Genomic DNA, 26,024 nt, shown 5'->3' with positions numbered 1-26,024 from the left:
ATTTTTACATATTTACCATGAAATGGCCTGGATTAGTTGAGTTTCACGAAAAAGCGATTTGTAGTAAAACAAAAGCCGTGTTAACATGGCCATCCCCGCCGAAATGCGTTTGCTTGTACGAGAACATTTATTTTAGAGAGTAGAATAATATTTGTAAATCATGGCACCTGTGTTATCTATTAATAGTTCAAGGGTCAATATGTTATATAGTGTTGGAGTCCTGCTGTAGAGAATAAAATATATGGAAATGAAAGAAAGGGAGGTTATTTACAAAGAAGACTATAAACAGTTACTGTTCTCGGTCACTGTATTTTTCCTTAAACTCATCTATTCATTTTACAGTGAATACTTCAGAGTGCAAATTAAGATTAGAGTTAGTCCCTTCAGTAATTTAGAGTAAAGCTCCGGACAAAACGGATACAAATTTACTATGAAATTAAATAAAGGGAGATAATTTAAAAAAACTATGGCCGATAGAGTTATGGTTTATGTGCATTGCACTTCTAGTTGCCATCTGTTCATATTTCTAGTTTCTAGTAAATCCCATAAGTAGATTTAGAGCTATGCTCCGGACAAAAATTTACTTTGAAATTAAATAAAGGGAGATAATAAAAAACTAAGGTAGATATAGTTATGGTTCTTAGTCACTGCACTTCTCCTAGTTGTCACCTGTTTATATTTAAAGTTTCAAGTAAATCCCTTCATTAGATTTAGAGTTATGTTGCTGACAAAAAAATACTTAGAAATTAAATAAAGGAAGATAAATCAAAAACTAAGGTAGATAGAGTTATGGTTCTTAGTCAATAGACTTCCTCTACTTGCCATCTGTTTATATTTCAAGTTTCAAGTAAATCCTTTCAGTAGATTTAGAGTTATGATTCGGACAAAAATTTACTTTGAAATTAAATAAAGGAAGATAATTCAAAAACTAAGGTAGATAGAGTTATGGTTCTTGGTCACTGCACTTCTCCTATATGCCATCTGTTTATAGTTCAAGTTTCAAGTAATTCCCTTCTGTAGATTTAGAGTTATGCTTCGGACAAAAATTTAATATGAAATTAAATAAAGGGAGATCATTCAAAAACAAAGGTAAAGTTATGGTTCTTGGTCACTGCACTTCTCCTTGTTGCCATATGTTTATATTCTAAGTTCAAAGTAAACCCATTAAATAAATTTGGAGTTATGCTCTGGACAAAGTTTGGGACAGACGGATGGAGGTTATTACTATATACCCTCCAAAATTTTGGCGGGGATAAAAAAAAAGGGATAAAAAAACATGGCATGCTTGGTTAGTTCTTATTAGTTTAAACAGTATTTATTTACGTTGATTTAAATGAACATTACTTTATCATTATGATAAGATTATTTAGCTCTGGTAACCTTCATATAAAGCAGACCAAAACTATTTGAACAATTTTAAAAATGGTCGCCGAATAATCATTCCTGTGAAGTTTCATGAAAATTCATCAGCTATCTAGCAAATTTGGTTTTTAGAAAATTGTAGAAGACCATTCACTGATGACACATGGCTACTGACGTTGGACGGTCACCTAACTCAACAGCTCACCATAGTCATTTCAGGCTCAGGTGAGCTCAGAATATGGCCTCGAAAGTATTAACATGCTAAACGTGTATGATGCGCACTGCATGCCGGATATAGTGTGACCACAAAAGCTCAAATTGCGCACTTTGCGTTATGGTAAGTTAATACTGACTAGCTGAAAGCAGAAATAATTTTTCTGCTAAAAACGTTTCAGGAGTTTATTTATTATTTTATTTGACAGTCGTCCAGCATAGTACAGTTAAAGCCACGCCTGTTCAGATATGGCATTTCTTCACATTTCAAGAATGGCATGCAATAACAAAAGTATACATACATATGCACTAGTACATGTATTTACATGTACAAAGTCTAAATTACATAATTTTTTCTCATATCTGACCTTGACCTTTGTCATAGGAACCTGTTTTTACTAGTTATTTTGCACCTCAAAATGTGTTAAACATCTATATGGCTAAAGTTACGCCCTTATCAAAGTTTTAAATGTGTGATATATATCTAACTGCGATAAATACAATATCAGTAAAATTAAATCGAGTTTATTTGATACGATAACAGAATCTGTAAGCATTTAATTTACATATTTACAACTACATTAACCTGCACAAATGCAAAATTAGTGTACATTCTGCTTGACATTGCAACTGACAGAATACAAACAACAAGCCCCTGCATGTTTGATTATATAAAAATCATCAGTGTTAAGTCATGCATTTGTGAATGTACAATACAGTTCAACAATATTGACATTAACATTCCTGTAAGCAGAAATATAATGTTAACTAACATATATATTAAACAAAAACTTAATTGCTGGCTTTACTTTAATAATGATGGTGAATTTGCCTGAAAAAAAAAGTAATTTACCCACTTAAATAACTGCTTTAGATGTTTTACACATATATACTATGCAGTACACAACATGCACAGGAAAGCACATTGCTTCAATTAAATTAAATTATACTTATAGTTTAATTTGATTAATCAGTTAGGTACAATTTATGTGTGCATTCTCTTGATGCCACAACAATAACATGTAACTATAACGTATTAAATGGCAATTCAAATACAAATATTATTAATTCAAAATCAACATTACTATGCAGCATAGTCTTTGATACAATCATGTTAAAGTCATGCCTGGTTACAGTCTAGCCTCATAACACACAACTGTTTTGGTGAACAGTGATAGACAGGGTTTGTTGTGTTTTTCTTGAGGCTTTCTGCAATATCATGGAGACCTACTGCAGTGTCATGAGAAATGAAATCCTGCTGAATTGAAACAGTTCAGCAACCTGGAACACAATAATATCATGTTTAAAACCGAGCACAGAAAACATTACAGGGTTACTGCACTTTCTGAGGTTGTTAGTAAGAATATGGTTCAAAATTACCTTTACAATAACATTTATGAATATTTTATGTTATACTGTATTCAGTAATCTTAAATATTTTGGTTATTTTTTGTATTTTTGTATGAGTTCCTTGTTATGTTAGGTGTGTTTTAACTTTTAATATAGTTATTATATGGATTTCTAAATGTGGAACAATCGGGACGACACCGTTATTTCCTCAGCGATCTACGAATTTGTTTACAAATTCCATAGCTTCGTTTGCATTGTCTCATTACAAAACACAAATTACAACAATGGCTCATGCAATGGTTTTCTAAACATCTCCAATATTTAATCATTAATAATTACTGTTTATCAATAGTTATTACATTAGAACATAAACATTTAAATACATGAGCGTCCTTTAAAAACAGTAAGAAGTGAAGCAGATACAAATTTCCTAACAACATTTTCATATAATATTCTCTTAAAAATGAAGCAGAAATTTTAACTAAGATCAACTGATAATTACAGTTGACAGTTTAACCAAATCCCAACAGTAACGTTGGCAAAGGCTCCAAAAGGCTACCGTCTTTTATGGACCTTTGCAGACATTAACAAACAAAGTTGCATACATATAACATTATTATTACACAACTTTTGTTATTTGTTATTGAATAATACCAGTAATTTTAAAATAGAGTAACACAACATAAATAATTTAATATGTACAATATTATTCATTTATAGCACTTAGTAACCAAAATCACAGCCTTTGTAGGAATTATAATTTCACATCATAAGGTCAACATTCAACCACGCTAAAAATGCTCTCCTTTGGTTCATGCATTAAAGAAACTCTTAGGAATATGCAGGCATTATTAATTCTTTTCCATAAAAGTACACAGAATTTAATACAATAACATACTAAAACAAGAGTGCCAAACTGTCACAAGATACGCCCGTTCAAAGGTTATGGACAACTTGATAACTTTACCATGACCCTTATTTGAAATTGACCTATATATTATCTAGACACAACTTCTGATCAAATTTGTTGAAGATTGGATGAAAACTACTTCAATTAGAGAGCGAACACCATGCTAAATCCTTAAAATGCACCAAGTGACCCCGTGACCTATTTTTTGATCCGGCATGACCCATATTCGCACTTGACCTAGATATTGTCTAGATACAACGTCTGACGAAGTTTGGTGAAGATCGGATGAAAACTACTTTAACAAGAGTGCCAAACTGTCACAAGATATGCCCGTTAGAAGGTTTTGGACACCATGCTTGAAATGCACTAAGTGACCTCGAGACCCATGATAACTTTACCATTACCCTTATTTGAAATTGACCTATATATTATCTAGACACAACTTCTGACCAAATTAGGTGAAGATCTGATGAAAGCTACTTCAATTAGAGAGCGGACAACATGCTAAATGCTTGAAATGTACTAAGTAACTTCGTGACCTCGGTTTTGACCCGGAATGACCCATATTCGAACTTAACCTACATATCATCCAGAAACAACTTCTGACCAAATTAGGTCAAGATCGGATGTAAACTACTTCAATTAGAGAGCGGACACCATGCTAAATGCTTGAAATGCACTAAGTGACCTCGTGACCTAGATTTTTGACCCAGGATGACCCATATTTGAACTTGACCTACATATTATCTAGACACAACTTCTGACCAAATTTGGTGAAGATCGGGTGAAAACTACTTCAATTAGAGAGCGGACACCATGCTTAATCCTTAAAATGCACTTAGTGACCCCCTGACCTAGTTTTTGACCCAGCATGACCCATATTCGAACTTGACTTAGATATTGTCTAGACACAACTTCTGACCAAGTTTGGTGAAGATCGGATGAAAACTATTTGAATTAGAGAGCGGACACTGCTGTGGACGCCGCCCGCCCGCCAAGGGTTTAACTATTATACAGGCGTATAATAAGAGAGCGGACACCATGCTAAATCCTTGAATGCACATAGTGACCTCGTGACCTAGTTTTTGATCCGGCATGACCCATATTCGAACTTGACCTAGTTATTGTCTTGATACAACTTCGGATGAAAACTATTTGAATTAGAGAGGGGACGCTGCTGTGGATGCTGCCGACGCCCACCCGCTGCGCCTGCCTGCCCGCCGCACGCCAAGGGTGATCTTATAATACTTCCCGTTTTGAAAACGGGCGTATAATAATAACACATTTTTTTACAACTGATCATTAATTTCTTGAATACATCTCTAAAACATAATGAAAACATTCTAATGAATGTGTGTGTACACGCGTGTATAATATTATGGAATAATACTGGAAGGACAATGTCCATGTTTAATAATAAGGATTCAATCATTCTAAGCCGTTTGGTGAATAGCCAATCAGCTTACCCCAAGAAGTCATCAATGTCCATCTGTCTCGGCCGCTTGGAATCATACTCTTTGCTGGTAAGTATCTCATTCACCTTGGTTTTCACATCAAACTCTGGAGGAATGGGCTGAAACGAAGCATAAGGTTGTAAACTAAATCTGACTGCGATAATGTTGAAATATAATTGAAGATGGAAAAAACCTAACAATCAAACAAATAATAACACAAACTACAGGAAGACCTTGTAAGTTGATAGTTGACAGCATTAACAAATAATACATTGACAAATACATTAAAGCACTGTAATATGAATAGTAAGCACTGGCTCCATATGACATGGGGTGTATATAAAGGGTTCAGTTTGTGGTGTTTTTTGTGAAAATACATAGAATATATATTTTTAAGATAAATATTAGCCAATCCAAAAACTGATAACCACTAAAAAAAAGAATAATTATGCAAACAGTTCGAATTCTCCAGTAAACTGCATCAAAAGAAAACATCTTGATCTATTATTTTTACTGATATAGTAGTACGGGTGCTTAACCCCTCAATTGCACCAGATAACTATTTTGACAAAATGTTTTGAGAAACAACATTTACAATTTTAGCACATAATGTTATACACAGCATATTTAAACAAGACTATTGCCGAGCAATATATGTCCCCTACCGGATCCACCATTGTTAGAAATTCCACCATTGTCAGTTTTTTTTAAATTTGTTGCCAGAATTTTTGACATAGGAACAAAATGAAATGACGAGCATAATGCCCATATTGCAATCTATCCATGTTTTAAGTTTCATGAAAAATATTAAGAACTTTAAAGTTATCGCAGGATCCAGAAAACCACCATTTTCAGCAGTATTTCGAGTCTATTTGTTGCCATAGCAACCATAATTTTTGACGTAGGAAAAAAATGAAATGACGTGCATAATGTCCATATTGCCATCTATCCATGTGTCAAGTTTCTTGAAAAAATAGTGAGAACTTTTTAAGTTATCGCAGGATCCAGAAAAGTGTGACTGTCTGACAGACTGACAGACCGACAGAGCGCAAACCATAAGTCCACTCCGGTAAAACCGGTAGGGGACAATAATGTCCACTTTTAAATTAAACAATTGAACACCCTTCACCTGTTACTTTGAATACATTACATACAACACTACAAGTTGTGTAAGTACTTACAATATTGTTCAAAGAGCAGTGAACTCTGTAATTCTTTTCCAGCATGTCTAATACTTTAGTAAATCTGAAAAGCATAAATCAGTACACACGTACAGTTAAGCTAAAAACTCAAACTGGAAAAATAAGTTCAAACTAGAGCTTTGTCACAGACGTGACGAATACCCCCACATGCCGAATTGACACAGAATATTTTGCATGTTGTCTTCACACACAAAAACGGACACCATGCTCTAAACTACTTGAATTAGAGAGCAGATACCATGCTGAATGTGTAAAACGTACTAAGTGACCCAGTGACCTAGATTTTGAACCAGCATGACCCATATTCGAACTTGACCTAGACATCATCTAGATACAACTTCTGACCAAGTTTGGTGAAGATCGGATGCAACTACTTGAATTATAGAACGGACACCATGCTCAATGTTTAAAACGCACTAAGTGACCTCGTGACCTAGTTTTTGAACTGCCATGACCCATGTTCAAACTTGGCCAAAACATCATCTAGATACAACTTCTGACAAAATTTGGTGAAGCTCTGATTAAAACTACTTTAATAAGAGAGCCGACAACATTCTGAATGTCTAAAACGCACTAAGTGACCCTGTGACCTAGTTTTTGACCCAGCAAGGCCAATGTTCGAACTTGGCCTAAACATCATCTAGAGATATAACTTCTGAGCAAATTTTGTGAAGATCGGATAAAAACTACTTGAATTAGAGAGCAGACAAATTGCTGAATGTTTAAAATGCACTAAGTGACCCTGTGACCTAGTTTTTGACCCGGCAAGGCCCATGTTTGAATTTGGCCTAGACATCATCTAGATACAACTTCTGACCATGTTTGGTGAAGATCGGATGAAAACTACTTGAATTAGAGATCAGACACGGACCTACCGACAGACCGACCGACAGAGAGACAGACAAGTTCTCTCCTATATACCCCCTAAACTTCGTTTAGTGGTGGTATAATAAGTTAGAACATTTTAGTTAATTGGTCACTGGAAACTTTCCAGAAACTATTTGTAGCTTTGATTACACACAACTAGTCAGTGTACCTATAAGCTAAATATGCAGTCAGCACAGGCCTATCAGGGACGACACTTTTGGCTTTTATGGAATTTTTCGTTAAAGGCAGGCCCTTCTAAAAAAAATCCAGTTTAGACAGAAAGTGTCGTTCCTTATTAGCCTGTGCCGACTTCACAGGCTTATCTGGGACGACACTTTACACACATGTAGCAAGCCCAGTTTTCACAGAACAAGGCATATATGATGCGAATGTACATAAAGATGAATGATAAAAAGGCATTCATGTTTTGTTGCAAGTGCACAAGAGACGACATTACCTGAAGGAGGCACCAATGGTTTTATTCTTTCTGGAGAAACAGATTCGTACCAAGCCATCCCATTCCTAGAAAAACGATTTAAATGCAGGCTTTTGTTAACAATTTAAGACCCCAAATATATTTAACATACATTATGTATTATTTTGTTTATTATGTTGCTTTTTGGTTAAAACAGACTTTTGTAATAGAAAAACAGCTTCACTAAAATGATATATGATGGCAGAAATGAACTGTACTATGACATAGTAAGTTATACATTAACTGATAATTCATGATTATTATCAAAATAATTTAAATATAAAGGTAACTTTAATTGACACAGTATATTTATAGCATCATATGAGAACATAGTTATAGTTCTAAGTTTGCTTCATTTATCTGTAAAAAAAAATACACACTTTAAAAAATTACGAGTTTTCTTCTAAAATGGTAGCAAATAAGCATTATAAAAATTAAAAAATTGCTTTAAATGATTTTTAATACACATTATTCACATTGAGTCACACAAATTGCATCAACACTTCTAATAGGCTGAGTGTCTTTGATGATAATGTAATAAGTTTCCTACCCTTTATCTGATATAAGTTTACCATTATTGACCAATTACAGAAAAATAAACAACCTTGTATATTGTGTCACAGAAGTGGCTTAAAACAATAAGAAAAGGCATAAAACAATAAGAGAAAGTATGTCCAAAACAAAAACTCTTTTATGCCACAGAAAATTCAAATGTTTCATAATAATTGCACAAAAATCTCCTAGCACCGAATAGAATACCAGTGCTGGTGCCACACAAGAAACCCTATTGAAAAGCAATACAAGGAGTCGATGACATGTTAAGGCATACACTTTTGACAAAAGCATGGATTATAACAATAATTCCTATGTAATCTTATAAATAAGAAAAACAAGTTTTTATGGCAATGCCCTGAACAATTATTGGTAACGTTTTCAAGAGAATTTAAGCTGAGGGAAGATTGCATTATGAGGCCTCATTTATCTTTGGCTGAACATGTGATAGTTAAACGAGAACGGTATTAATGTTTGAGGCAAACTTATCATTTATTCTGTTGAAATTTGAAAGAAAATGAGGCAACATGCACTGAATTATTACTGTCTTCAAAGTTCATGTTTTTATTTCTGCTAGAAGTGTCCTGAATTGTGTTATCTTCCTGTATTTTTCTACTGACCACATTGAACAGAAATATAGATATTCATTTAAATGGGTATGGCATTAAAAAAACAAGAGCGTTCCCAGCTGTTAAAAGCATTTCTTCTTCCAAATTTGGAAATGGTACAGGAATTACTTAAAATGCTTTTTTAAAAAGCCTTGTATAAAAAAATGGGATTTTTTTTATTTTATAAGAAAAAATTAATATTAACAAAAGCCATTAAAATGCCACAAAACCATGATTAACTTATACACTTTCTTAAATTTTAATAATTGTGCAACATGCAATTACAATCCAGGTCTGCATGTAAGCTAAAAATGAACAGAATTTCAGCACAGCATCAACATACAAATAATTGAGTACATATTTTTTATATTTGAGTCACAACACCTTGACGCAACTGGCCAAAAATGCAATCCCCATCTAGTTTTGCATGTAAGCGCATGCACACACAAAGTTCAGTGCAATTACTCCATCAAAACTCTAGTTATTGTGCAGAAACAGCTTTGCTTTTTAGTAAAAGTGACCTTGACCAGAAAATCAGTTTGAGCTACCCAGACCACATGCCTGCCCATCTACAAATCAGATAACCAGGATTTTAAACTTCATTGAACTCCTTGTTGATAAAAAAGTTATATATACGCTTAATTTATTGATAATGTACTTGAAATTGAGTTTCAAGAAGGTTTAATGAAAGTATAAATATATACATATAGAAATATCCAATGAAATGGCTGCCTTTAAAATGATGTGTTGTAACTTCATTAATAAGCCAGCATCAGGAGTTCGTACCATAAAATGCTCCATGATGTTTATATCAGCACATGTTACATTTTCTCTAAAACATTTTGTCATCTGAAGATCACCTTTAATTATTAAATGTTTTCAGATACTACCACTGAAACTATTAACAGAAACCAACAGCATTGAAATTTAATGAGAGGACAAGCCAATTATCAAATTCGTTAGAATGGCAAACAACAACAGGCAGTAACAACAACATCATGCCTACTTACCTGAAAATTGATGGGTGGAGGAGGGTTACGTGGCTCTATTCTGACTACACTGGACTCCACTTTAGGAGGAGGGCGGAAATTATTTTTTCCAACCTTAAAAATAATTTATACATAAATAAAGCAATATCAGTGTTCTTGAAAAGATATCATAAACCTTAGAAGGCACAACTGAAGGTGGTTTTTTTAAACTGCTCATATTGCTTTGACACATTTGTACATGTAGAGCTTTGAGAACAGGTGCTTTAAATAACATGTAATGTAACAGTATGTAAAAATGATTTCATATACAGAAGAAAAAATATTTAAGACTACATATCTTGTTTGTTTAGAATTAATTTTGAAATTGTTTGCACAAATAAAAAAAATATATCATGCCTACTGCAAATTTAAGAAGAATCACATTAACACCAGGCATTATTGAAATTGGGAGGTTACAAACTAGAAAAAGTGCAGAGACCTCATGCCCCATGGGCATTTAGAATCTCGATATAATATCAATGGATGCAAATAATATCAATAATTTGATAAAATTATTAAATTTCAACTGTTGATCATTACAGTGTCCTAAACATCAGATGAACCTTAACTTAAAAATTATGCTGGACCAAGCGAAAGTTTGATTGACTCTATCCATGACCCACTGCTTAATGATGAAAACTTAAGTTGTTAAAACGTTACCTTCATTAAATGGTCAACTCGGGCCAGTAGCTGTGTGTTCACAGACAGTCGACAGTACAACTTGTCCCCTGGTTTAGCCACGAGACGCTGTGCAAACTCTCGTTGAAACATCAGAACAGCACACCTGTAAGGTGTATACATGTAAATTACCAAACATTGTTGAATGGGTATAATATATAGATACACAATAATAATTAACGCAATTCTTATTTGTATTGTCACAAATATTTTTGAGCCGCACTTTGGGAAACCAGGGCTTAATGCACATGCATAAAGTATCCTCTAATATTAGCCAGTTAAGTCTGCAAAAGCTTATTAGGGACGACAGTTTTTTGGCGCATCTACATTTCATGGTGAGGAGAGTTTTGAAGCTTTGCAATGAACTGACAAACCAAGAGATTGAACATTCTAGTGCCTCTAGTTCTCCTTTCACAATGTTGGGCTACATAATAAAACTCACATAAACCACAAAGCCTAAAAAATTAAAGTTCTGCTATAAAGTTATAAATATTGTTGGGTTTACCTGAAAAATGGTCTATGGAGTAGCAGTTTGAAGACAAAAGGTGAGGATATCTGAAAGTAAAAAATATTTTTTATATACAGTTACCAGTAACTATTCCAACATTATACAATTAATTAGTTCCAATATATACTTGATGTACACTTATCATGATAGTGACGAATACCCGTTGTTCTAAGTAGAACAAGAGCACCGCCTTGCGGGTGCAGACCGCTCATCTATTTTCTTTTTAAAGGTGAAGGGACTCTCATTTTCAATCACAAAGGAGGGAGGAGTGGAGTGAAGAGGGGTGTATAGTGTGGGGTTGTGGACATTTATTACACTATCTTCCAAAAAAGCGAAAAAAAAAAAAAAAAAAAAAAAAAAAAAAATGGGGGGGGGGGGGGGGTATAGTGTGAGGGTGTGGTGATAATTTGTGAGATGATCTTAAAAAAAAAAAAAAAAAAAAAAAATCAAAAAAAAAAAATTTGGGGGGTGGGGTGGGGTGGGGGGGGTGTGGTGGGGGTATAGTGTGAGGGTGTGGTGGTCATTTGTGAGATGATCTTAAAAAAAAAAAAAAAAAAAAAAAATTAAAAAAAATTGGGGGGGGGGGAGGGGGGAGGGGGGGAGGGGGGGGAGGGCACGGGGGATGGTTTGGGTGAAGTCTATAGTGGTATGTCAGGTAAGAGTAGTTTCATCAAAGTATCAATCAAATCTAATCATAAATAAAGAAGTTATGGCAATTTTAGCAAAATTTAATAATTTGACCTTGAGAGTCAAGGTCATTCAAAGGTCAAAGTAAAATTCAAGTTGCCAGGTACAGTAACCTCATGATAGCATGTAAGTATTTGAAGTTTGAAAGCAATAGCCTTGATACTTCGAGTGGATCGAAACACAAAATTTAACCATATATTAAAAGTTACTAAGTCAAAAAAGGGCCATAATTCCGTAACAATGACAACCAGAGTTATGCAACTTGTCCTTTTACTGTACCCTTATGATAGTTTGTGAGTGTTCCAAGTATGAAAGCAGTATCTATGATACTTTAGGGGTAAAGTGACCAAAACATAAATCTTAACCAAATTTTCAATTTTCTAAGTATAAAGGGCCCATAATTCCGTCCAAATGCCAGTATGAGTTACATAACTTTGCCTGCACCGTCCCCTTATGATAGTTCATAAATCTTGCAAGTATGAAAGCAATAGCTTTGATACTGTAGGAATAAAGTGGACCTAAACACAAAACTTAATCATATTTTCGATTTTCTAAGTATAAAAAGGGCACATAATTCTGTCAAAATGCCAGTCAGAGTTACATTACTTTGCCTGCACAGTCCCCTTATGATAGTTAGTAAGTGTTGCAAGTATGAAAGCAATAGCTTTGATGCTTAAGGAATAAAATGGACCTAAACACAAAACTTAACCAAAATTGTCAATTTTCTAAGTATAAAAAGGGCACATAATTCTGTCAAAATGCATGCCAGAGTTATCTAACTTTGCCTGCCCAGTCCCCTCATGATAGTTAGTAAGTGTACCAAGTTTGAATGCAATAGCATTGATACTTACTGAGAAAAGTGGAACTAAACGCAAAACTTAACCAAAATTTTCCATTTTTTAAGTATAAAAAGGGCACATAATTCTGTCAAAATGCACGCCAGAGTTATCTAACTTTGCCTGCCTAGTCCCCTCATGATAGTAAGTAAGTGTACCAAGTTTGAATGCAATAGCATTGATACTTTCTGAGAAAAGTGGACCTAAACGCAAAACTTAACCGGACGCCGACGCCAACGCCAACGCCAACGCCAACGCCAACGCCGACGCCGACGCCAAGGTGATGACAATAGCTCATAATTTTTTTTCAAAAAATAGATGAGCTAACAAGAGATGTGTTTGTCAGAAACACAATGCCCCCTATTGCGCCGCTTTGAAGCCATACATTTGACCTTTGACCTTGAACGATGACCTTGACCTTCAGCCACTCAAAATGTGCAGCTCCATGAGATGCACATGCATGCCAAATATCAAGTTGCTATCTTCAATATTCAAAAAGTTATGACCAAACTTTAACAACTGTTAAAGTTTTAGGAATGAAAAAAAAAGATATTTGACCTTTGACCTTGAAGGATAACCTTGACTTTTATTTTTCACCACTCAAAATGTGCAGCTCCATGAGATACACATGCATGCCAAATATGAAGTTGCTATCTTAAATATTGCAAAAGTTATTAAAGTTTAACCAAGGTTAAAGTTTTGTGGCACACACATACAATGACTGACACAATGACAGACAGACAGACAGACAGGCCAAAAACAATATACCCCCCATCTTTCGATCCAGGGGCATAAAAAGAGGCATAACGTTGGTATTGTTTAATTACAGGTAATAAAATTGCACACGTTCAACTTTACATCACAAGGTAAAATGTCATATATTGAAAGTTTAAATTGTGTATGTTGAAGAGCGTACAAGTACATGTTTATTTCTAAGGACTGACCGACTGACAAACAGACACTCATGGAAAATCCACTATACCCCCATCTGCTTTTTTTGAGGGGGGTGGGGTACAACAATAATTTTTTGGTATGTTTAACTTTCTCAAAAAAATGAAGATTGAGAGGGAAAGGTAAACTAACTTAAAGAGTTTGTAAAAGTACATTATTTATTATCTACTTTCTTTGAAAGTTACCCCAATGCCCATTTCAAATTGCCTTAGTTTATGACTATACTTGTACCTGGTAAGGCATGTTAGCCACACAGACATCAAAGAAAGGCAGGTCTGTTTTGATAACATCTCCAACAATAACGTGCAACTTGGACTGATATGGCCTGCAACAAGAACAAGAGCTGTCAGAGGACAGCGCGCTCGCCTATTCCAGTGCTTGACAGTATAACGTAAGCCATCATGGGGAAATTGTTCATATTCAATAATTTATTAGAAGATCTTTCAAAAATAAAAAAAAAGGAAAACAAGAGTTCCGCGGTCGGAGATGACCGCATTGAAGCCGGATTTTTTATTTAAATGACAGGAAAGTACCTTTCGTGTTTTTGTCAATGCAATACTTAAATTACTGAAATATTGTTCAAAGGTCAAAATGAAATGTAAGTACTTTTCAAGGCATGAGCAAACCTTGTGTTATGTTTTGAATGCATGCATATACATGAACAACAATAACATTTAAGGTCACAAATATGAACTTGAATTGACAATTAAGAAAGTTTGATCTCAATTTTTTTATTAGCAAATTAGTAAGATATTGTTTGAAGTTTCCATCAATTTCATTATCAAATGTAAGAAAATAAACTTAGATGAAATAATACTATTTATTGTTTTGCTTTCACATACCTACACAGAAATCCAGACAGCCTTATGATCACTCCAAAAGGTTTCTATCACACCAGTTATAAGAACTTTAACATTTTTACATTCAAGGTCACAGTGACCTTGACCTTAGAATGAATGACCTTGAAATGACCAGTGGTCATCTAAGTGTGCTTGCAAACCTTCATGTCAAGTTTGAAGACTCTATGTCCAAGCATACCAAAGTTATAACAATTTTAACATTTTAACATTTAAGGTCACAGTGACCTTGACCTTCAAATGAATGACATTGAAATGACCAGTGGTCATCTTCTAGTACTGGCCAATCTTTATTTCAAGTTTGAAGACTCTAGGTACAAGCATACCAAAGTTATAACATGAAATAAGAACTTTAACATTTTTACATTCAAGGTCACAGTGACCTTGACCTTCAAATGAATGACCTTGAAATGTCCAGTGGTTACTTACTAGTTCTGGCCAACCTTCATGTCAAGTTTGAAGACTCTAGGTCCAAGCATACCAAAGTTATAACAACTTTAACATTTTTACATTCAAGGTCACAGTGACCTTGACCTTCAAATGAATGACCTTGAAATGTCCAGTGGTTACTTACTAGTTCTGGCCAACCTTCATGTCAAGTTTCAAGACTCTAGGTCCAAGCATACCAAAGTTATAACAACTTTAACATTTTTATATTGAAGGTCACAGTGACCTTCACCTTCAAATGAATGACCTTGAAATGACCAGTGGTCATCTGTTAATCCTGGCCAACCTTCATGTCAAGTTTGAAGACTCTAGGTCCAAGCATACCAAAGTTATACCATGAAATAAGAACTTTAACATTTTTACATTCAAGGTCACAGTGACCTTGACCTTTAAATGAATGACCTTGAAATGACCAGTGGTTACTAACTAGTTATGGCCAACCTTCATGTCAAGTTTCAAGACTTTGTCCAAGCATACCAAAGTTATAAGAACTTTAACATTTTTTATATTGAAGGTCACAGTGACCTTGACCTTCAAATGAATGACCTTGAAATGACCAGTGGTCATCTGTTAATCCTGGCCAACCTTCATGTCAAGTTTGAAGACTCTAGGTCCAAGCATACCAAAGTTATACCATGAAATAAGAACTTTAACATTTTCGAGCACGCCGCCACCCCGCCCGCCCGCCCGCCCGCCCCCCCGGCCGCCCGACAACATCAATCTATAAGCCGAGATTTTTTCGAAAAAAATCCGGCTAAAAATCAAAAAAAAATCTGGGGGGGGGGGTTGAGAAGTGGTATAATGTGGGGTGTGATCATTTATTAGACGATCGTTCAAAAAAAAAAAATTGGGGGGGGGGAGGGGGTGGGGGTAGGGGGGTGAGAGGGGGGTATAATGTGGGGCGGGGTAATTTATTAGATGATGTTTAAAAAAAAAATGGGGAATGGGGGGGGGGGGTGGGGGGGGGGTAGGGGTGGGGGGTAGGGGGTGAGCGGGGGTAGGGGTTGAGAGGGGGGTATAATGTGGTGTGTGGTAATTTATTAGATGATGTTTAAAAAAAAAATTGGAGGGAGGGTTGGGGGGGGAGGGATTCTGGGTAGGGGCGTGGGGTATTGTTTGGGTGGAATCCATTGTGGTATTCAGGTAAGTGTTGTTTTGTCAAAGTAATAGCAAAATGTGATCATAAATAAAGAAGTTATGGCAATTTAAGCAAAATGTTCAATTATCTAAGTGTAAAAGGGGCCATAATTATGTCAAAATGCTTGATACAGTGGTCTGCTTTTGTTTATAGGTTGGGGTCATGTTGGTAAACAAGTATGCAACATATAAAAGCAACATGTCAAAGGATATAGGAAATATTTGGGGTAGTACTCAAACTTTAACATAGATTTATCAATAATATGCATATTCTTAGTATAAAAGGGGCAAAAATTATGACAAAATGCTCTTATTGGTTGGGGTCATGATGGTTAACAAGTATGCAAAATATGAAAGCAATATGTCAAGGGACATTGAAAATAGTTGGGGTAGTACACAAACTTTAACATTTGCTGCATATTCTAAGTGGAAAAGGGGCCATAATTATGACAAAATGCTTGATAGACTAGAGTTGTCTGCTCTTGTTTATAGGTTGGGGTCATGTTGGTAAACTAGTACGCAAAATATGAAAGCAATATGTCAAGGGACAAAAAAAATATTTGGGGTAGTACGAAAACTTAAATATTTGCACGCTAACGCTAACGCAGACGCTAACGCAGACGCCGGGGTGAGGAGGATAGCTCGACTATATATATTTTATATATAATAGTCAAGCTAAAAATGCAATAACAGTATTAACTATACCAATAACAAATCCTATTACCAGTAATATTATCTTGTATTTAGGGCTTCCTTTATTAACTAGTTTACATATCTACTTTATTAAATTATAAACATTCATTTTATGTTTGAGATGAAACATGTTAAAGGAAAATGAATCTATTTAAAATTTTAAGTCATCAACTCATAATGAGATCAGTTCCTTAAGCTTCAAACATTTAAGCAACATCTGAAAGTGGAAGAGGAGTTGAATCAAACATTTCATCTCAAAAAATATATTTCATAGTGCAAGATGGTTGAAGTCAAAATGGCAATTTGAGATCACCAAACATTTATATAAGTTCAGCTGTGAAAGTTTGAATTCTGCCCAACAATTAAAAAACAGAGGCAGCGGAAATGTTTTAGACATACAATACTGCAGTCATATAGACATTTTAGGACAGAAGGACAAATGTTTTAAGAGGGGAATAATATTGAGACTATAATTCAAAATATAAGTTAACCTGCATATAGTTTGTAACCCAACTTACGTGCCCATGACTCGCTTCTGAAGTTCTGCAACAAGTCTGGGGTCTATTTCACAAGCGTTCACCTGAAACAACATCACATATGGTACAAGTCTAGGATCTATTTCATAAGCATTCACCTGAAACAACATGTGATATGGTACAAGTGGGGGGTCTATTGAACAAGCATTCACAGGAAGTAACATTAGAAAACGTAAAGGTCCAGGGTCTATGTCACAAGCATTCATATGAGGCAACATTAGAAATGGTACAGGCGTAAGTGAGCAAAATGTTATTTTCATGCTTTTTGGAAGCTGTTGTCATTTACCCTTTTTTCAGGTGCATTCTCAAGAAATTGATAGAAAATGTAACAAAAATCAGACAAAGTAGTTTTAATATACATGTATAGTAAATACAGAATACATGGGAAGGGCAGTTGTAATAATGATCAATTCTAAATGTTCAGTCTTAAAGGTCACCCTTGAAGGTCCAGTTTAAGGAATGACTCGCCACTTCATGCCATATTCCACTCCATATATTGGTCAACAATAAAATCTCACATATTCACTATCAGCTGACTAAGAAATGGTTGGGTGGACTGGTTCAATTTCAGCTGTTTACTGGGGACTGATCTCGCTGAAAAGGATCAATGCACTGTGACCAGATCAGCCTTGTCATCATTATAATTTGTAACATTTTAATATAAACCTTACTGACTTGGCAAGAGATCTACATGTAGCAAGCTCCTATGTTATACAACACATCACAATTCCAGAAAATTCGACAGATTTTCTAATGAATTGAAATAATAATTTTCATTAGCAATCTGTAACTTATGACAACGCTGCAGTAAAGTGACAGTAACAAGAGTATTTGAAATGAGCAAGAGGTCAAATACGGGACTTAACAATGCCTTAAGAAGAATAAGAGCTTCCCATAACATAAGACAGACCTATAGATGCTTTTTCCAGCTTTGGAGGGAAGTCATAGACAGAAGGACAACACAAGATCTTTTCAGTGAAAATTTTTTCCCATCCTACTGCACCTACCTTCTCCACTTTCTAGAGCAGTTTCACTGTCGTGTTCACCTACCTTCTTCACTTTCTCGAGCAGTTTCACAGTCGTGTTCACCTACCTTCTCCACTTTCTAGAGCAGTTTCACAGTCGTGTTCACCTACCTTCTCCACTTTCTAGAGCAGTTTCAAAGTCTTGTTAACCTACCTTCTTCACTTTCTCGAGCAGTTTCAAAGTCGTGTTCACCTACCTTCTTCACTTTCTCCAGCGTTTCACAGTCGTGTTCACCTACCTTCTTCACTTTCTCGAGCAGTTTCACTGCACTACCATCTCCACTTTCTAGAGCAGTTTCACAGTCGTGTTCACCTACCTTCTTACCTTTCTAGAACAGTATCACAGTAGTGTTCACCTACCTTCTACACTTTCTAGAGCAGTTTCACAGTCGTGTTCACCTACCTTCTCCACTTTCTAGAGCAGTTTCACTGTCATGTTCACCTACCTTCTTCACTTTCTCGAGCAGTTTCAGTCATGTTCACCTACGGTAGTACCTTCTTCACTTTCTCGAGCAGTTTCACAGTCGTGTTCACCTACCTTCTTCACTTTCTCGAGCAGTTTCAAAGTCGTGTTCACCTACCTTCTCCACTTTCTAGAGCAGTTTCAAAGTCGTGTTCACCTACCTTCTTCACTTTCTCGAGCAGTTTCACAGTCGTGTTCACCTACCTTCTTCACTTTCTCGAGCAGTTTCATAGTCATGTTCACCTACCTTCTTCACTTTCTCAAGCAGTTTCACAGTCGTGTTCACCTACCTTCTCCACTTTCTCGAGCAGTTTCACAGTCGTGTTCACCTACCTTCTTCACTTTCTAGAGCAGTTTCACAGTCGTGTTCACCTACCTTCTTCACTTTCTCGAGCAGTTTCACAGTTGTGTTCACCTACCTTCTCCACTTTCTCAAGCAGTTTCACAGTCGTGTTCACCTACCTTCTCCACTTTCTAGTGCAGTTTCAGTCGTGTTCACCTACCTTCTCCACTTTCTCGAGCAGTTTCACAGTCGTGTTCACCTACCGTCTTCACTTTCTAGAGCAGTTTCAAAGTCGTGTTCACCTACCTTCTTCACTTTCTAGAGCAGTTTCACAGTTGTGTTCACCTACCTTCTGCACTTTCTCTAGCAGTTTCAAAGTCGTGTTCACCTACCTTCTCCACTTTCTCGAGCAATTTCACAGTCGTGTTCACCTACCTTCTTCACTTTCTCGAGCAGTTTCACAGTTGTGTTCACCTACCTTCTCCACTTTCTAGAGCAGTTTCACAGTCGTGTTCACCTACCTTCTTCACTTTCTCGAGTAGTTTCAAAGTCGTGTTCACCTACGTTCTTCACTTTCTCGAGCAGTTTCAAAGTCTTGTTAACCTACCTTCTTCACTTTCTCGAGCAGTTTCACAGTCGTGTTCACCTACCTTCTCCACTTTCTAGAGCAGTTTCACAGTCGTGTTCACCTACCTTCTTCACTTTCTCGAGTAGTTTCAAAGTCGTGTTCACCTACGTTCTTCACTTTCTCGAGCAGTTTCAAAGTCTTGTTAACCTACCTTCTTCACTTTCTCCAGCGTTTCACAGTCGTGTTCACCTACCTTCTTCACTTTCTCGAGCAGTTTCACTGCACTACCATCTCCACTTTCTAGAGCAGTTTCACAGTCGTGTTCACCTACCTTCTTACCTTTCTAGAACAGTATCACAGTAGTGTTCACCTACCTTCTACACTTTCTAGAGCAGTTTCACAGTCGTGTTCACCTACCTTCTCCACTTTCTAGAGCAGTTTCACTGTCATGTTAACCTACCTTCTTCACTTTCTCGAGCAGTTTCAGTCGTGTTCACCTACCTTCTTCACTTTCTCGAGCAGTTTCACAGTCGTGTTCACCTACCTTCTTCACTTTCTCGAGCAGTTTCAAAGTCGTGTTCACCTACTTTCTCCACTTTCTAGAGCAGTTTCAAAGTCGTGTTCACCTACCTTCTTCACTTTCTCGAGCAGTTTCACAGTCGTGTTCACCTACCTTCTTCACTTTCTCGAGCAGTTTCATAGTCATGTTCACCTACCTTCTTCACTTTCTCAAGCAGTTTCACAGTCGTGTTCACCTACCTTCTCCACTTTCTCGAGCAGTTTCACAGTCGTGTTCACCTACCTTCTTCACTTTCTAGAGCAGTTTCACAGTCGTGTTCACCTACCTTCTTCACTTTCTCGAGCAGTTTCACAGTTGTGTTCACCTACCTTCTCCACTTTCTCAAGCAGTTTCACAGTCGTGTTCACCTACCTTCTCCACTTTCTAGTGCAGTTTCAGTCGTGTTCACCTACCTTCTCCACTTTCTCGAGCAGTTTCACAGTCGTGTTCACCTACCGTCTTCACTTTCTAGAGCAGTTTCAAAGTCGTGTTCACCTACCTTCTTCACTTTCTAGAGCAGTTTCACAGTTGTGTTCACCTACCTTCTGCACTTTCTCGAGCAGTTTCAAAGTCGTGTTCACCTACCTTCTCCACTTTCTCGAGCAATTTCACAGTCGTGTTCACCTACCTTCTTCACTTTCTCGAGCAGTTTCACAGTCGTGTTCACCTACCTTCTCCACTTTCTAGAGCAGTTTCACAGTCGTGTTCACCTACCTTCTTCACTTTCTCGAGTAGTTTCAAAGTCGTGTTCACCTACGTTCTTCACTTTCTCGAGCAGTTTCAAAGTCTTGTTAACCTACCTTCTTCACTTTCTCGAGCAGTTTCACAGTCGTGTTCACCTACCTTCTCCACTTTCTAGAGCAGTTTCACAGTCGTGTTCACCTACCTTCTTCACTTTCTCGAGCAGTTTCATAGTCATGTTCACCTACCTTCTTCACTTTCTCGAGCAGTTTCAAAGTCGTGTTCACCTACGTTCTTCACTTTCTCGAGCAGTTTCAAAGTCTTGTTAACCTACCTTCTTCACTTTCTCGAGCAGTTTCACAGTCGTGTTCACCTACCTTCTCCACTTTCTAGAGCAGTTTCACAGTCGTGTTCACCTACCTTCTTCACTTTCTCGAGCAGTTTCATAGTCATGTTCACCTACCTTCTTCACTTTCTCGAGCAGTTTCAAAGTCGTGTTCACCTACCTTCTCCACTTTCTAGAGCAGTTTCATAGTCGTGTTCACCTACCTTCTTCACTTTCTCGAGCAGTTTCACTGTCGTGTTCACCTACCTTCTTCACTTTCTTGAGCAGTTTCACAGTCATGTTCACCTACCTTTTTTTACTTTCTGGAGCAGTTTTAATGTCGTGTTCATCTACCTTCTTCACTTTCTCCAGCAGTTTTACAGTCGTGTTCACCGACCTTCTTCACTTTCTCAAGCAGTTTCACTGTCATGTTCACCTACCTTCTTCACTTTCTCCAGCAGTTTCACAGTCATGTTTCCGGTACCCGGCCCGATCTCTAGCACAACATCCGTGGGTCGCAGAGCTGCCTTTTCCACCATGCTGTTCACAACTAGCGGGTTCTTCAGGATGTGCTGACCAAACTCCTTGTTGAAGTTGATTCCTAAATAAAACAGAAGTTATTATTCATAAATATGTTTTCTAGGAGCACATCATTAATACATTTAGAAGAAATTACAATAGCGCAAAAAAAGGTCCGTTTCGGGTCGCCCGACCATGTCTCCCCAATCCACGCCGACCCTCAACTTTTTATTGGGGTCGCAAAAAAAAAAAACAAGAGCAGCGCCATTGCGGTTGAAGACCGCTCATCTTTTTCTTTTTAAAGGTGAAGGGACTCTCAATTCTTGGGTGCGATGGTTGGACGGTATTTCAAAAATAAAACAAGAGTTCCGCGGTCGGAGATGACCGCATTGAAGCCGGATTTTTTATTTAAATGACAGGAAAGTACCTTTCGTGTTTTTGTCAATGCAATACTTAAATTACTGAAATATTGTTCAAAGGTCAAAATGAAATGTAAGTACTTTTCAAGGCATGAGCAAACCTTGTGTTATGTTTTGAATGCATGCATATACATGAACAACAATAACATTTAAGGTCACAAATATGAACTTGAATTGACAATTAGGAAAGTTTGATCTCAATTTTTTTATTAGCAAATTAGTAACATATTGTTTGAAGTTTCCATCAATTTCATTATCAAAATCAGTGACCTTGACCTTCAAATGAATGACATTGAAATGACTAGTGGTCATCTTCTAGTACTGGCCAATCTTTATTTCAAGTTTGAAGACTCTAGGTACAAGCATACCAAAGTTATAACATGAAATAAGAACTTTAACATTTTTACATTCAAGGTCACAGTGACCTTGACCTTCAAATGAATGACCTTGAAATGTCCAGTGGTTACTTACTAGTTCTGGCCAACCTTCATGTCAAGTTTCAAGACTCTAACTCTAGGTCCAAGCATACCAAAGTTATAACAACTTTAACATTTTTACATTCAAGGTCACAGTGACCTTGACCTTCAAATGAATGACCTTGAAATGTCCAGTGGTTACTTACTAGTTCTGGCCAACCTTCATGTCAAGTTTCAAGACTCTAGGTCCAAGCATACCAAAGTTATAACAACTTTAACATTTTTATATTGAAGGTCACAGTGACCTTCACCTTCAAATGAATGACCTTGAAATGACCAGTGGTCATCTGTTAATCCTGGCCAACCTTCATGTCAAGTTTGAAGACTCTAGGTCCAAGCATACCAAAGTTATACCATGAAATAAGAACTTTAACATTTTTACATTCAAGGTCACAGTGACCTTGACCTTCAAATGAATGACCTTGAAATGACCAGTGGTTACTAACTAGTTATGGCCAACCTTCATGTCAAGTTTCAAGACTCTAGGTCCAAGCATACCAAAGTTATAACAACTTTAACATTTTTTATATTGAAGGTCACAGTGACCTTGACCTTCAAATGAATGACCTTGAAATGACCAGTGGTCATCTGTTAATCCTGGCCAACCTTCATGTCAAGTTTGAAGACTCTAGGTCCAAGCATACCAAAGTTATACCATGAAAGGTCCAAGCATACCAAAGTTATAACAACTTTAACATTTTTTATATTGAAGGTCACAGTGACCTTGACCTTCAAATGAATGACCTTGAAATGACCAGTGGTCATCTGTTAATCCTGGCCAACCTTCATGTCAAGTTTGAAGACTCTAGGTCCAAGCATACCAAAGTTATACCATGAAATAAGAACTTTAACATTTTCGAGCACGCCGCCCGCCCGCCCGCCCCCCCGCCCGCCCGACAACATCAATCTATAAGCCGAGATTTTTTCGAAAAAAATCCGGCTAATAATAACAAGCAAATTCGTAAAATTGATATCCCCCGCAACATATGCTTTGTTTGAGGATGGGTGCAAATCATCCTCTTATTCATATATATACTCATAGCAAGTTTCAATGAAATCCGCCAAAGCACTTCCAAGATATGGCTCCGGACACAAAAGTGCCTATAGTAAAAAGCATTTTTTCAAGATACAAAGGGTCATAACTCTGTTTTTAACAAATGGTGTACAATGCCATTTGGCGTGCATCATCCCCTTATGCATATATATACTCATACCAAGTTTCAATGAAATCCACCAAAGCATTTCCAAGATATGGCTCCGGACACAAAAGTGCCTATAGTAAAAAGCATTTTTTCAAGATACAAAGGGCCATAACTCTGTTTTGACAGATGGTGTACAATGCCATTTGGCGTGCATCATCCTCTTATGCATATATATACTCATACGAAGTTTCAATGAAATCCGCCAAAGCAGTTCCAAGATATGGCTCTGGACACAAAAGTGCCGGACGGACGGACAGCCGGACGGACGGACAACGCCAAAACAATATCCCTCCGCCTCTGGCGGGGGATAAAAATACATATTTGTGTTTTTTTAACTGTTTAAAAAAAATAAAAAAATTGGGGGTGGGGGGGGTGGGGGGGGTGGGTGGGTGGGTTTTGGGGTATAGTGTGAGGGTGTGGTGGTCATTTGTGAGATGATCTTAAAAAAAATATTAGGGGGGGGGGGGATTCGGGGGTTGGGGGATTCGGGGGAGGGGGGGAGGGGCACAGGGGATGGTTTGGGTGGAGTCTATTGTGGTTTGTCAGGTAAGAGTAGTTTTGACAAAGTATCAATCAAATCGTATCATAAATAAAGAAGTTATGGCAATTTTAGCAAAATTTAATTATTTGACCTTGAGAGTCAAGGTCATTCAAAGGTCAAGGTAAAATTCAACTTGCCAGGTACAGTAACCTCATGATAGCATGAAAGTACAACATGTATTTGAAGTTTGAAAGCAATAGCCTTAATACTTTAGAAGTAAAGTGGATCGAAACACAAAATTTAACCATATATTCAAAGTTTCTTAGTCAAAAAAGGACCATAATTCCGTAAAAATGACAACCAGAGTTATGCAACTTGTCCTTTTACTGTACCCTTATGATAGTTTGCGAATGTTCCAAGTATGAAAGCAATATCTATGATACTTTAGGGATAAGGTGGACCAAAACACAAAACTTAAACAAATTTTCAATTTTCTAAGTATAAAGGGCCCATAATTCCTTCCAAATGCTAGTCAGAGTTACATAACTTTGCCTGCACAGTCCCCTTATGATAGTTAATAAGTGTTGCAAGTATGAAAGCAATAGCTTTGATACTGTAGGAATAAAGTGGACCTAAACACAAAACTTAACCAAATTTTCAATTTTCTTAGTATAAAAAGGGCACATAATTCTGTCAAAATGCCAGTCAGAGTTACATAACTTTGCCTGCACAGTCCCCTCATGATAGTTAGTAAGAATTGCAAGTATGAAAGCAATAGCTTTGATACTTAAGGAATAAAATGGACCTAAACACAAAACTTAACCAAAATTTTCAATTTTCTAAGTATAAAAAGGGCTCATAATTCTGTCAAAATGCACGCCTGAGTTATCTAACTTTGCCTGCCCTGTCCCCTCATGATGTAAGTAAGTGTACCAAGTTTGAATGCAATATCATTGATACTTTCTGAGAAAAGTGAACCTAAACGCAAAACTTAACCGGACGCCGACGCCAACGCCAACGCCGAGGCTGATGCCGACACCAACGCTGACGCCGACGCCAAGGTGATGACAATAGCTCATTTTTTTTTTTTCAAAAAATAGATGAGCTGAAAATTCGTTCACTTTCGTTCATATAAGATGAACAAACCAAACAAAGCATATATATACATGTACTTCTTATTACTAGCTTTAGTACCCATCCATTCTAGTACCCGAAAAAAAAATCCCTACCTACCGTCCCTGTTTTTTTTCCCAAGGAGACCAGAAACGGATCTTTTTTGTTTTTGGGCTTACTTGAATTTCATGACATTGCATATGTGCCATGATTAACAAGTATTTATTTTGTGTGGTTTTCCACATATTATGGTATCAACACATATATGAATAAGACATATCATAATAGCTGATATTTTTACCCCGTATTATTATTCAATACAATAATTCCAATATGGCAAAGATTTGGAGCATCGAAAATCCCACAATCAGTAGAGTACACAGTAAAAACTGAAAAAACTGAGAATCCCACTGTTTGACACCATTTATTCACCTTTAACAACTGGCATTCTAACAGTGACCTTTGACACTCTGGGGTTGGCATGGGCTGCATGAATATGTCCAAACACTTACTACAGAAAGCAACCTTACAGCAACAACTTTGGACATGCAGGATTGCT

General features: G+C 36.7%; 1 protein-coding gene and 1 long non-coding RNA gene across 4 annotated transcripts in view; one reads left to right on the top strand and one right to left on the bottom strand.

Moving 5' to 3' along the window:
- Positions 1-26,024, bottom strand: part of LOC127862646 (probable dimethyladenosine transferase) — a 229,114-nt gene that overhangs the window by 200,322 nt on the left and 2,768 nt on the right. The window contains exons 2-11 of one of the 3 annotated variants that reach the window (XM_052401852.1): positions 21,696-21,856; positions 17,334-17,395; positions 13,913-14,006; positions 11,205-11,254; positions 10,682-10,805; positions 10,004-10,096; positions 7,816-7,880; positions 6,471-6,534; positions 5,302-5,408; positions 2,803-2,856 (exon numbers count right to left, since the gene is read on the bottom strand). In XM_052401852.1, coding sequence (XP_052257812.1) covers positions 2,814-2,856; positions 5,302-5,408; positions 6,471-6,534; positions 7,816-7,880; positions 10,004-10,096; positions 10,682-10,805; positions 11,205-11,254; positions 13,913-14,006; positions 17,334-17,395; positions 21,696-21,856 — 863 coding nt within the window. In that variant the 3' untranslated portion in view covers positions 2,803-2,813. Of the gene's footprint in view, positions 1-1,747; positions 2,857-5,301; positions 5,409-6,470; positions 6,535-7,815; positions 7,881-10,003; positions 10,097-10,681; positions 10,806-11,204; positions 11,255-13,912; positions 14,007-17,333; positions 17,396-21,695; positions 21,857-26,024 lie in introns of those variants that run through there. The other 2 variants (XM_052401851.1, XM_052401850.1) reach the window with 2 other exon arrangements.
- LOC127862650 (uncharacterized) lies at positions 14,433-23,447 on the top strand. The gene is made up of 3 exons (XR_008040718.1): positions 14,433-15,297; positions 22,711-23,301; positions 23,333-23,447. It is a non-coding gene; the product is annotated as an uncharacterized LOC127862650 (long non-coding RNA).

The sequence above is a fragment of the Dreissena polymorpha genome, chromosome 16, assembly GCF_020536995.1.
Source record: "Dreissena polymorpha isolate Duluth1 chromosome 16, UMN_Dpol_1.0, whole genome shotgun sequence".
Classification (NCBI taxonomy): Eukaryota; Metazoa; Mollusca; class Bivalvia; order Myida; family Dreissenidae; genus Dreissena; species Dreissena polymorpha.
The sequence above is the reverse complement of the archived record's forward strand: the minus strand, read 5'-3'. Positions and strand labels throughout refer to the sequence as shown.